We start from the raw sequence: 13,375 nt of genomic DNA, 5'->3' as shown, positions 1-13,375 counted from the left end.
AATCAACATTCCGGTGGTACTCATCTCCTGTATACATCTCTTTGTGAGTGGTGTAAATTATACATTCCCACAGTGGGGACGAGCTGAACCATAGGACAACCGCTGTTTGCTTCCTTCATCAGTAGTTATAATTTTATTGAACCCAGAGAGATGATGGGCTGAGTCACTAGGATCTGATCGCGACCTTCTGATTGCGAGCCGCTCACTACTGCTGAGCCACCTGGAGTGAGTTGACTGATTCCTCGGTGCCACCCAGATGGGTTAATTAGCTGCCTGGCTTGTACAGTGTAATGCATTTTTTATTTGAACCTTATGGCGGTGCCCCGGGGTACCATAGTACCATGGCTCTCGCATAATGTCCGTGATGCAGTTATTTTTAGTCTGTTGATGGTCGGCGATGCGGCAATCGACTCAATTTGACGAGCCGTACACGATGCACTATTCAAAGTTGAAATTTTCAATAATGGATTTTTTATTGCTAAAAAATCCATTATCGACATCGCGGAGTAGCACTGATTTCGGATTTCTTGGTACCCCAGTCGCGGAGTTAAGTACACCGCTGGAAAAAATAGTGTCCCAGAAATAAAATATTTAATTTCCTCGGCCATTTTGTATTATTTGGTACCCTGGGGTACCGCCATAAGGATAATTTGGCACATGTCTGCATTTTAACATAGCCATTATATACTCTTTGGTTCTTTCGGTAAAGTCACGTAGTTAGTAGTGTTGCGCCCGAAACGTCGTGATTTATTTTATTTTATACCTAAGTGACTTTACCGAAAGAACCAAAGAGTATGGATTCCTGCAGTCACGAAAGCTTCAAATCAAGATAGCCATTACACCTGTATATGTGAAGGACTCTACAAGACTGCCTGTTGCGCCTCATTCATGCTGTGTTTAACCACCACACTGCAGATCACAATAACTCACCCGCACGCCCGTTCACTCACTCACCACACTGCTGGTCACCTCGCTTCTCTTTATGCTTCATCCCTCGCACTGCTCCACTTTGGAATTTCCTCCCATCATTGTCTCCGTTCGTTCCCAAGCTCTTATATGATAACCTCGTTCAATTCAAGAAATGCGTTAACTTTTGATCTATTACAGCTTTTATTGTGCTATTTGTTGCTCCCCACCTGACGTTTTGGGACTTTGAGCCTGTGCTCAGATAATGTCAAATAAATATACAACAAACCTGTACCAATGACAGTATTGTTGTTGTAGTAGCTCGTTCACCACTTGTTGCAGAGGCCGTGGTTCGAATACGGCAGGCCACCCTGGTTATTACTGTGAGTGTGTTACTTATAAAATACTACGTGTCATCTACTTCACAATGAATATTAAAGATCCCCTGGTGTCATTCGCAAGGGTAGGCCATTGTGTGCCAGCGCCAGGGTCCGAAATTGAATAAATTATCCGCAAATTACTCAATTTGAATTGTTCACAGCAGCAATCATTACCTCCTACTATCAGACTAATTTCTGCTTTATGAAAAATAAGAATAGGTTTTACCCTTTCTGGCCATGAAACAGGTGTTAAGATGTTCAATGCCTGTTTGCAGGCCAGATGCTTTGTCAGATTGTGCCACATATGGACAGCTGCCACTAGGGGTGCCATGAAAATGTACAAGATGAGATGTGATGTAAGGCGAATGGAGTTGCTGAGGCATTTAAATGAGTGCCATACGAAAGCAACTGTGATAATTCAAGATGATGCTGTCCACTTGCAGAAGCGTCACGCGAAGCTTGTCGATCGCTACTTTGCACACTCCGGCAAAAACTTCTCCTCTTTGCCGGACGATGGATACGTGCACTTCTTTCTGGCGACTCACATGGCGGAGGCGGGCCAAAAAAAGGTTTGTGCACACATACACAGACATCTCCATGCAGCCGGGTAGGAAAACTATTGGCCTTGGGTTTGATAGTGGCGTTAAAGAGTTGGCTGGATACAGCGCAGAATTGTCCCTAAGAACTTTAAAGTTGAATCGAGCCCAACTAAAATCGCTCTGGAACAAAATGACGTGGTATTTGAGGTGACGTGGTATTTGAGGTCACAATAGTGCGGTCTTGTGTGGTGAATCCAGTGCAAATCTTGAGTGCAAGGCGAAATACTGGGCTGAGTTTATTGAGTGTTGTATTTACGGCTCACCTGGAGGCGACGTCACAATCGTCAAAGCGCGGCGGAGCAGTGGCTTCCACAGTCTGAGGACATAGTCGGACCAGTTGGCAGTGCTTGTTTCTTTTCAAAAACCCTCATTTTACATGGATTTTCTTTGAGATGTTGTCGATATGGAGTTGAAATAACAGTTTTTTTTTATTATTATTCTTAATTATCAACAGACCCAAATATTTTCATGAGTTTGTTTAATATTGTGGTTTCCAATACCCCCAATAGATGGTGACTGGTAGGGATGAGTCTATCCATATGACAATCATTGTTGACCCCCAGCATGATGGGCCAATACAGCATTTGAATTTGCAACCTAATGGTTGAAAGCCACTCGCTCTGCTGCTGAGCTCACTGTGTACTGTATTTCCGCATTATAAACTAACTCATGCACCGCATCACAACAGGTAAAATTCAGATGCTGGGGCCAGAGTACAGAACAACTTGCGCAATTATAGAAATTGTGTAAGCTAAGACTCGTAAACTCTTTCCATAAGGGAGTTAAGGCAAGTAAACCGTGTGATGTGAGGAGAGAACTTCTATTGTCAAAGTAAAACAATGTTAACTGATAATTAATAAAATAACATAATTATTCACATTAATAACAAATATAATAAACATTAATAACACATATACTTGCCCCGACCACAATGACTGATGTGCATGGAGCGATGATGATATGGTGGCCATGTTGCATGGGGTTATTTTTCTGGCCGGTGATTGGTTTGTGAAGTGGGAGTGATGATATGATCCCTAGCAACCACTGCCACGCCCCACTGCTTTGCGATCACACCGGGACTCGCATATTTCCTTCAAACTTTGTTACGTTTTGGCCAATTTTGGAGATGACTGTGAGCACACGCTGCTGGATTTTCTGTTTATTTTTTTGTCCTCTGAGAGGGGGCGGGAGGGGGGGCATTGCATTACAACAGTGAATCTGTGTGCACACTTAAACTTGCGCGCGCATGCGTGCAGGAGCTGTGCGAGCTGCTCTTTTCCCTCGAGTGGGTGGAGGCCAAACTGCGAGTCGTGGGCTGTGCCCACCTCATCAACGACTACCTGCAGCACAAGGAGCTCATCACGACCTCGAGCCAGGTGCTTCCCCGCACCGTCGCCGAGTCCTCCACTCCCTCCACGAACTTCAACCTCCTCTTGACTCGCTGCTATTTTCAATTGGGGGTCCATGACCTTGGAAATGTCCGGGAGTGTTTATGAAACCGTATCAGTGTAGTTTGGATGGGTCTTTTTCTCATTGTGGTACAACATTAATTTATAGTTATTAACATATCTATAGCAGCTGGAATTTGCAAGTGAAGTTTTAAAAGAGTCAAGCAGAGCCGAGTGAATTGCACGTGTTTTGTTGTTATATTGGAATAAATATGCATTTTATAAAGATATTACTGCTCAACACAATCGTTGGTTTGCTATTTGCATGATCTTACACACGTCCAAGAGCTGGATCCCCTCGCCTGATTATCTTGTCCAATGAGCTCCCATGAACAAAAAAATGTCTTGGTCACAGTGAAGTGACCTCAGTTGACCACTGAGGCTGTGCAAAAGAGCTTTATAGCTCATCGGATTCATCCAGTATAAATATTCTGATGCTGACGTTTGAAGAATTACGAGAGGTGTTATGTAACATACTTTCAAATTTATGTAATCGTATTATTGGATCATGCATGGATGGCAGGGTGTGCCACACAAACAAGGATGGATGTCAAAACGCAAGCGAAGTTATCAAGATTGAAAGTTGAGCATCGCATTGTGATTTAGATGAGAGAGTAACCGAGCAGCCAAATACTCTCAACGCATGTTTATAAATTTGGAGGGAAAAACCGGAGGATACGAAGAATAATCTACACGACCACGGGGAGAACATGCAAACTCCAAATATACATATGTTAGGGTCGGGATCGAACCCATGATCTCAGGTAAGGTAGTTAACATCTCGCCATCGTGGTTCCCTGACGATGAATCTGGAGCTATAGGAATGTTCACCAGAGAAAGCTGGCTCTCTATTGGCAATAACATGTTGAGTGTCAGTTTTGTTGCCAGATAGAAGGGTAAAAAACCAATTATCATATTTTTACTGGCAAATGAGATTCCAATGGTGTAAATGCTTATCCCTGAGCTCTCATACTCTGATGGTGCATTGTCTTTGAGTTGTGCGCCTTTTGGCGTCATCTGGTCCAACTCATGTGAGACTAGGCTCTAAGGAAAGCTGTCTCGGGTGTGGACCAATCAACTTCAAGGACAGTGCACATTATCAGAGTTATGTTTTTTGTTTGCATTATGACTGCAGGTATTGTGGTCTATGCAAACATGACTCCTTGTAAAAAGGTGTCAGTTTTGTTGCCAGATAGAAGGGTAAAAAAACAATTATCATATTTTTACTGGCAAATGAAATTCCAATGATGTTAAGTACACTTATTATGGAGTATTCTGAAAAAGTGGGAGGCTGCAGGAGTTTTGGATTTTGTTGCTGTGATCCGTGATGCTTTGTTTTATTTGTTGGAGGAGGTCGCTAAGTTCTGGAGTGAACCAGGGGTTATATTCTTACTCTCTGTCTTGAGGGGGGGAGGGGCATGCAAACTCATAATACATTCGAATTCAGGACTTAAAGACTAATCGGTTAGTCTGCAGTCCCTGCCAGAAAGTCTGCGTGAGGCCTCTCGTCAAATTCAGAACCCGTGCCGGCAAACCCGGGGGCTTAGGCTAGGTTGTACAAATTAGATTATAAAATTTTATTAATTTGGCTATGTTATGTGGTGGGTGGTTTCACAACAAAAAATAGGCTAGATTATTATGTGGCCTGACCCAAAAATCTATTCTGTATCGTAAATAAATTAACATATATTTAAAGTTACAATGTCGATATCGTTGGCTTTGCGTTGCGCACCCACGCTCTGAATCTCTGTGCAGGAGCGGTCGATGTGGAAGGACTTCCTTGCGTTCTTGTCCGTGAATGGACACCACTTTACACCCACGCGGCTGCCAGACGTGCTGCAGCTGGCGCTGTGCCAGCCTGACAGCTCGGCGGTTTGCGCTCAGGCTCGTGCGCGCCTTGCCCACGGTCACCCACCAAACACCGTCTACCTCGACTGGCTGTGAGTGGTGGCCATGCCGCATTCTCCATTGAGTCTTTAGATTTTTTTCTCGGTTCTCTGCATCCTCGGCGCAACGTTACCAAGCTCGGTCATAATTCTCGGCCGGCACAACCTTCAACAACACCCGACCCGTAAATATGTTGTACAAGACTTTTGTCTGTATGCGTAGAGAAGTACACTGTCATCCTCATCATCAACCATGATGAATTCGCTGCTGGATGGTGGCCTTCCAAAGCCGCCTCCACCTCTCATGATCCTGGGACGCAACAAGCCACCCGTCACCTGCAACATGTATGCGTTAATATATAGGGGCCGCGGTGGCGCTGGTTAGAGCACTTAACTCGTAATCAGAGGAGTTAACATTCCATTTCGTATAGACTCAGCCCATCATCCTTTCGAAGATAACATTTGTACTATTTTGCAGTCAATAAGTTTATTTGATATGAAAAAATAAGAAGAGGTTTTACCTTTTCCTGCAACAAAAGAGGTGTTAAGATGTTCAAACACCAAATAGATACATTTTACAAAGCATCAAGTCTGCATTAACCACACTTATTTGCCGCAAAACATGCAATCCTCCGAATTTAACCTTTTGAATGGAAGCCTCATCCCAAACCAGAGAATTAGTATCTTGCTATTTAAAGATCCTCCATGGTGTGTTTAAAATTGAACTTCAAAGCTGCATGTCTTCCATATTTTTATCTAAAATAAATTGTCCTACCCCGTGTCCTCATTGCAGACTGCTGTTTAAGCTTTACAGGGTGCAATATGATGCATAATGGAACGGCATTTGATTAAAATATTACTGCAATTCGGAATTGAGCAGCTTTATTTATTGATGGCATTCAAATTCAGATATAAATTGTGTTAAATTTGGCAGCAGGGTGGTGCAGTGGCAACACTTGAGCCTGGTTTCGATTCCCGACTGGGGCACATTTATGCGTGGAGTTTTGTATGCTTTCCTCCTGCTCTGCATGGGTTTCCTTCGGAGTTTCCTCCCATAACTAAAAAAAACCACCCCCAATGTAACTGGTTTTGGCCAAAACATTCCAATGCAAAATTTTTCCTGCAAATTACTCAATCGGATTATACATGGTAACATTGCCGCCCACTGTGAAAACCTGGCAGGACCCTCCTGGCAGTCTTGAGACTCAGTGAGGCTTTCCTTGGTAAGCAAATAGTCAGTGGTTGAAGTGTCCATAAAAATATAATAATAGGGTTTTTCCCCTTTTTTCTGGCAACAAAACTGAATCCTTTTTACGAGGATTCATGTCTGCATTAACCACAATACTTGCAGTCAAAATGCAAACAAAAAACATACTATGATAATATATGCATTGTCCTTAAAAAAGTTTTCAGTTTTGTTGCCAGAAAAAAGGGGAAAAACCCTATTATTATATTTTGGTACTGGAAAAGGAGGAATAATGATGTAGATGCTCACCCCGAGCCCTTATTACTTTGATAGTGCATTGTTTTTGAGCTGTAAGCCTTTTGGCGTCCTCTGATCGAGCACCAATTGGGTCGAGGCTCAAAAGAAGGCCGTCCTTTGGTGTGGACCAATCAGTTTCAAGGACAATGCATATATTATCATAGTATGTTTTTTGTTTGCATTTTGACTGCAAGTATTGTGGTTAATGCAGACATGAATCCTTGTAAAAAGGTTTCAGTTTTGTTGCCAGAAAAAAGGAAAAACCCTATTATTATTATTATATGTTATGACTTACATGGTTAATAACATCCTTCCAATGATTGATGAGTTTGTACCCATCTTCTCGGTTGAAATTGTGTCTGTGTTTATATATCTGGATGGCTTCATGGACAAATCTTTGATGGTAGCCCGAAGGTTTGCAGAGTACCTTGGTCTCTGAAAAAACAATGTCGTGTGAACCGACCGCGTTCTAACAGTGATCAGCCACGGCAGAGGTATTGGTTCTGCCGTGTTTCAAATCTGCCTTGTGTTTGTGAACACAGTCTGAGACATGTCATTTCGTTTCCCCGATGTAACTGCTACCGCAGACACAACTTAGTCTGTAGACACCAGGGTATTGCATGTCAGTAATCACATCCTTCACAGAAGGGATCAAATCACGGATTTTGTGTTGTGTGTTGAATCGAACCTGGATCTTGTGTTTGTTCAAAATTATGAAAATCTTTTTGGTAACACCTGCTATTTATGGCAAGGTGATGGTTTTGATTGGGTCCTCAGATGGCTCTCTCCCCATGGTTGGGGATACAGCTTTGCGGATTGTGCGGTTTGTATATCCATTCATCTTGAAGGCTTGGTGTACATGTTCCAGCTTACTGGCTAGGTGTTGCTGGTCGGAGATGCAACGTGCCCTATGGCGTAGTGTTTTGATGAGGGAGTTCTTCTAGGCTGGATAGTGGTGGGAATCAGGTTTTAGATAGGAATCTGTGTGGGTGGCCTTCCTGTAGACAGAATGTCCCAACGAGCCATCAGGTCTCTTCTCGATTAAAACATCCAGGAATGGTAGCTTGCCATCGTTTTATACTTCCATGGTGAATTTGATGGATGGGTGAATGGAATTGATGTGGTTGAAAAATTGGTCCAGTGCTGTCTGGCCATGTGGCCAGATGACAAATGTGTAATCTACGTATCTTTTCCACAAGGAAAAGATACGTGGATGTCAGGATGGCATCTGTTTCAAATTTCTCCATGAAAACATTCAGATGTACCAGGTTTGGTAAGGCACACTCCCTTACCAATACTTACTTCACCTGGAATGGTACATTTTACAAACAAAATGAAGGTACCCCTATGGATTCCCCTTTGTTGCCAGTGGTAGTGAAAATGAAAGAGTCCCTCTTGTGAACGTGGTGAAGTTCGATCTATTCGTCACGTCACCACCGATTAATTATACGCTTACACAGGAGGGTACACATATCAGTGGTTTGTAGTAGTGTAGTGTGTTGTATGAGTATTGTGTTACATGCTTACGCAAGAGCTATGGATACTGTTCAGTTTGCATGTTCTCCCTGTGGTGGCGTGGAATTTTCTTCTGGTCCTCCGGTTTTTCCCTCCACATTTAGAATCAACATCACGTGTTTAGAGTATTTGGCTGCTATACATTTCCACGTGATAAGCCATTTCGTTGAGCTATCATTTGTGGCCAGGTCACTTCTAAAAAAGAGCTATATAGCTCAGTGGGCCTTACCTGGTAAAACAAAATATTGTTTAGCTTAGCTCGATTCAGAATCAGAATTTTTATCTTGAAGGAATCCGATGAGCTATTAAGCTCTTTTTCACAGATGTCCAGTAGGGGTGAGTGAGAAAGTTACAACACAAAACGGGCGGAGTGCAATGTGTAGGAAAGGTAAACAGATCATTAAATATAAATATATAAACTAGGTAAAGTATTTAAGTTCATATTGCATGTATCACCAAGCTCAACATACGGTTATGTTTTTTCAGTCGATTTTCAAATTCCAAAGAAAGTAACACTCTCAGGATCGTTTTTCTAGTGGCCATTACATCGGCCTGTAGGCTTTGTAGCATTGCAGGCCCTGTTGTGCTCTCACATGAACTCATTTGCTTGGTTGTATGTTGATGAGTGGGCATGGCTTGTTGTTAGCGGCTTCTAACCGTGTATGTGATGACGGCACGCTAATTCCTAGCTGGAACCTTGGGTTTTTTGGAGTGCGAGGATGTTGATTTTGTTCGTCTTCTGGATCTTCGCTAGATGGTCGCACTTCGCCCGGAGAAAAAAAGCCTTCAATGTTGAGATGACGAATCTGTACACAACCACGGTGATTGATGGAAGGTTTGGTCCTGAGCAGGAACACACTGATGGCTTCTAAAGATGATCTTCCCACCGAGAGGTCGACGATTGACATTCGGTCGCCATGCTAATGGCATTCGTTGTGGCTTCAAGCGTAACGGGGTGAGACCGCAAGATGGCCGTTATCTTCCACCCCATTGTGCTGGCACGTGGCAGGAACAAGGCGTGTGTGGCGGTGTCGCAGCGCTTGGTGGTGCGTGCGCATGCGGGTGCCGTGTACCATGCTGCCTTCTCGCGCTCAGGGGAATACGTGGCGTCGTGCGCTGGCGACGGCTACCTCAAGGTAAACAACTGGGCGCCTGGCCGCCTCGCATCACCCGCTCTCTTTTATCCCTGCGTCATACTCTCCGGTCATCATGTTGTCTATGACATTCATCCACATCCTTCCCCACACTGTCTTGTGCCCAAGGTGTCATCTTTTTAGAAAAACAATGTCAATGATTCGGTTGAGACTCGTGTAGACAATGCAGTGATGCTGTGTTTGAGTTGGCTCGCACAAACTGGTGTACACTCAAAGACAATGATCCCCCATATAACCTGAACAGACTGTTGGGGCAAGTGCTGTTAGCGAGCACCAATGAAGGCCAGCGTGGCACATGGGGGGGGAGGGTGGCCAATACGACACCCGCCTTTGTCTCCCCAGTGGTAATGTTTGCACACCACACCAGGTACTCATTTGAGACTGTGTCAACCTAGGGGAGGCCCATGACCGGTTCAGATAATTGTCACTGGTGTTGGCCATGAGTGGGAATCGAACTCAGGTCGCCGTGTTCGTGGTGCAGCGCGCTAACCGCTACACTACACATTCACACACTCTCTCACAAACACTTCTTCGGCACCGCAAGGCTCCCACTATGTCTGGATGCAGTTTTTATTGCGCTTGTTCAGGTGTGATGTGAAACGCATAACGCACGTCATCCACGCCCCGGGCCAGAATTGGATGCTTAGTGAGGGGCCAGCGGAGCACCAATTGGTTTTGGGTCGGCACGGGAAGCAGCCGGTGGGGTACCCACTCGTACCATGACGGCTCCTCGGTGACACGTCCCCGAGGTGCCAGTGGAAAAAATGGTTGTTGTGAGTTTGAATGGTTGTGCACATTTGTCAGTGTTTGTGGTTTGTGCTGTGTGTACGGAACATAGAAGTGGAATTCCCGAACAGGCGAGGAGCTGATGGCCACCTACGCCCATGACGAGCCTGTCCTCTGCTGCACCTTCGCGCCAAATGGGAGGGTCATCGCCACATGCTCCGCCGATCACACCATCAAGGTGGGACAACCAAACCCGCCAGGGCGCATCGTCGGCTTCCCCATGTCGCTGCTCCTTGGTGAACCAGGTTCCAGGGAGAGATTTTTTTGCCAGCCTAAGGCCATTACATTTACAGTGTAATTGCTTTCATCATTTGAAGCAGAGACTTTAATAAAGGTATGAGTTTTTACTAATTTTAAACAAATAAATGAATACAATACTCACCAACGATGATTCGAAAGCTTGGTGGAATGCGTTTGGGGGCCGTCCATAAATTACGTCACGCACCTGGGGGGGGGGGTCAGACATTTGTGACGATGTGTAACGTGGGGGGGGGGGGGTTGAGAAATGTGACGTCACATCAAAATGCGCAACTTTAAATCAATATTAACAACACGTTCTAATAATTAAATAGACTTTTTAATAAATATTTTCTCCTACAACATCAGAGTGCAGCGCCACATTAAATATGCACTAAAATGACAATAGTTGAAAGCGATTTGAAGCATGTTTTATTTTTTTTTGGGGGGGGGGGGGGCAGAGCTTTGTGACGTCATATTTGAGGGGGAGAGGTCTGACCTTTTGTGACGCCGTGTGACGGGGGGGGGTAAAAAATCGTCCAAAATCGCATGACGTAATTTATGGACAGCCCCTTGGATGAGTGAGTAGGGGAGTCAAGAGAGTGCAAGAGGGTGGTGGATCATCCGGCTGCTGCTCTCACTCTTCTTGTTGTTGCTAAGCTTTCCCCTCTTATGCACTGGCCACTTGCTCTAATTTTATCCATAATAGAGGTTTTTTTTGGGTGAGTTTGCGTAAATATGTCGTTAAACCTGCCACCACCTGACACAGCCAATTAGTAAGGTTTATCACGTAAACAATACATGCCAATCCATTACTAGTACAGCACACCGGTGTGTTAGAGACTAAACCCACAACATTTACAATTCGAGTACGAGGTTTTACCAGTAATTACAACTAGCATCAGGCAACAACCCGATTTATGGAGAAATCTTCCTGTTTCGTTCTTAAATAGAGGGATAAATGTGATGTCGTCACTTGTGAACCAATCAGGTGCGAAGGCCGGGAGGGGGGGGTTAATGTATGTGTAATGAGTGGCTCCGACACAGTAAGGACTTCAAGTTGTTTATTAATTCATCTTCGGTAGAGCCTCGTTTCTCTCTCTGCGGATGTCCACCCACTCGGGTAGCTGCGCTGCCCCGTGCCACGTGGCACTCACCCGCTCACCAATACGCCGTTGGCTGACGGCGCACTAGGGAGCGGCTGAGCGGCTGGAGGTCGAGCCGCCAAGTGGAGATGGCGGGGCAGCAGCGACGGGGAGCTTCTCTTGATCTTCAGACACCGACCTCTAACGTTGCTGTGCCCCCGGCTTATATTCGCTCCCCGGAGTCTAAACCCCGCCTCTGTCCACGATCCTCCTGGAACCTTCGGGAACGTTACAGAGGCTCCGCCCCATCACCTTTCACGTAGATGTAATGCCCACTATAGATAAACATAGCCTGTATAAGGTAATGTACCCCCAACAATAATACAGGAGATGGCGCTCTCTTATTACATATGCATATACATTACAATGGATATCCATTACCGGTTTGGATATTTATAGGGTAATCAACATACATTATACATGCACATGCACGCACATGCCTGTTTTTGTGAGCATGTAAAATCGCAGTACCTATTGTTGTCTGCTCACATTTAATCACTATCGACCTATGGTGACCTGTATAGGCATGCAGTTAAACAGTGTAGTGCAGCACTAAGCCTTTAAATATCTGAACGAGTACAATATTTTTTTATTTCTCTCAATTTCGATGGATTCTGTAATTAGCCTTGGCCAGTAGTAACTAGTTTTGTACAGGACTTCAACATTATCAAAATCAATTGAGTGTCTTTGTTGGCACGCATGTTCTAACGCTGCCAACAGTTATATTTGGGAATATTCAATATTCCTTTAGTGTTTTTTTAAGTTCCATGCTGATCATTCATTCTGTCTGACCAACATAGCATTTGCCACAAGAGCAATTAATCCGGAACACACTTTCTGTTGGCTTGAAACTCCATTTCCGGAAATATTTCCCAATGGTGTTTAGGTCTTGGTTCAGAGTGGATTCGATGTTGTGGAAAGTGGTTTGCTTGCGTTACCAGGACAAGGTCATCCGCATAGATAAACGTGCGTGACCCTTTGTAGGATAATGCTCTGAGAGACGGAGCAATGAACTCTGTCCATGTGCAGGTGCTGGATGGATTCTTGTATTGTAAGGTGGCGGCGGCACCAGCTCAGGGAGGCCTTCATTCAGCAGGGTATTTATCATGGATGATGATGATGCTCTGTGATACTCAACTGTGGTGTATTGTGAATGTGTGCTGTGGGTGGCACTGCAGCTGTGGAATGCGCAGTCTGGCCGGCTGCTGTGCACGCACAGGGCTCACGACGGCGAGGTGCAGCACTGCACGTTCGCGCACGCCTTCCACAAGCCACTGCTCGCCACGTGCTCTCAGGACTCCTCCATCAAGGTACAACGCTCACACGGGTTCAGTGGCTTCATCTCGGCTCGCGCTCGCCTCGGTCACCCAGTGGGTCTACACACGGAGCAGCAGTCATCGCCTTCCGACTGCAACCTCGTAGCCATTTGTGGGCAGGTGCTCGGTCACCTCGTTTTGCGCAGCAGTGGTTCTCAGAGTGCGGTGCCCGGTACCACCTGTGTGGTCCGCGGGGCTGTGATGCAAACGCCGGTTGATCCAGACAATAATGACAACGTTTATACCTTTTGTGTCGGACGTGGAAAAAAAAACTTATACCTGTGTAGTGAGTTCAACTGAGTCGCAGACGTACTCTTTGGAGGCAGCACATTTATTAACACCAACACACGGGGCAACTGCCCCTTTACAGAATAACAACCTATGGTGGTGACCACCAGGCTAACTACACTAATTGCACCGTAACTAGCTACAAAGGACCGGACCGCAGCTTGGATCCTGGTCCACGTGTTGGAGACTCTGTAGGACGTAGAACGTAGACGAAGGTTTCTTCAGCATGAAC

At 45.0% G+C, this 13,375-nt stretch overlaps 1 protein-coding gene across 3 annotated transcripts in view; it reads left to right on the top strand.

The window, feature by feature from the left end:
- APAF1 (apoptotic peptidase activating factor 1) overlaps positions 1-13,375 on the top strand; it is a 66,401-nt gene that overhangs the window by 28,190 nt on the left and 24,836 nt on the right. For all 3 annotated transcript variants that reach the window (XR_013586511.1, XM_078603699.1, XM_078603698.1), the window contains exons 10-15: positions 1,730-1,855; positions 3,142-3,261; positions 5,089-5,273; positions 9,227-9,353; positions 10,210-10,335; positions 12,718-12,849. Coding sequence is in view for 2 of the 3 variants with exons in the window: in XM_078603699.1 (XP_078459825.1) it covers positions 1,730-1,855; positions 3,142-3,261; positions 5,089-5,273; positions 9,227-9,353; positions 10,210-10,335; positions 12,718-12,849 (816 nt within the window). In the remaining variant the exon portion in view is untranslated. The remainder of the gene's footprint in view (positions 1-1,729; positions 1,856-3,141; positions 3,262-5,088; positions 5,274-9,226; positions 9,354-10,209; positions 10,336-12,717; positions 12,850-13,375) is intronic.

This window comes from Lampetra planeri, chromosome 21 (genome assembly GCF_965212315.1).
Source record: "Lampetra planeri chromosome 21, kcLamPlan1.2.h2, whole genome shotgun sequence".
Classification (NCBI taxonomy): Eukaryota; Metazoa; Chordata; class Hyperoartia; order Petromyzontiformes; family Petromyzontidae; genus Lampetra; species Lampetra planeri.
This window is presented reverse-complemented; position numbering and strand designations above follow the sequence as displayed.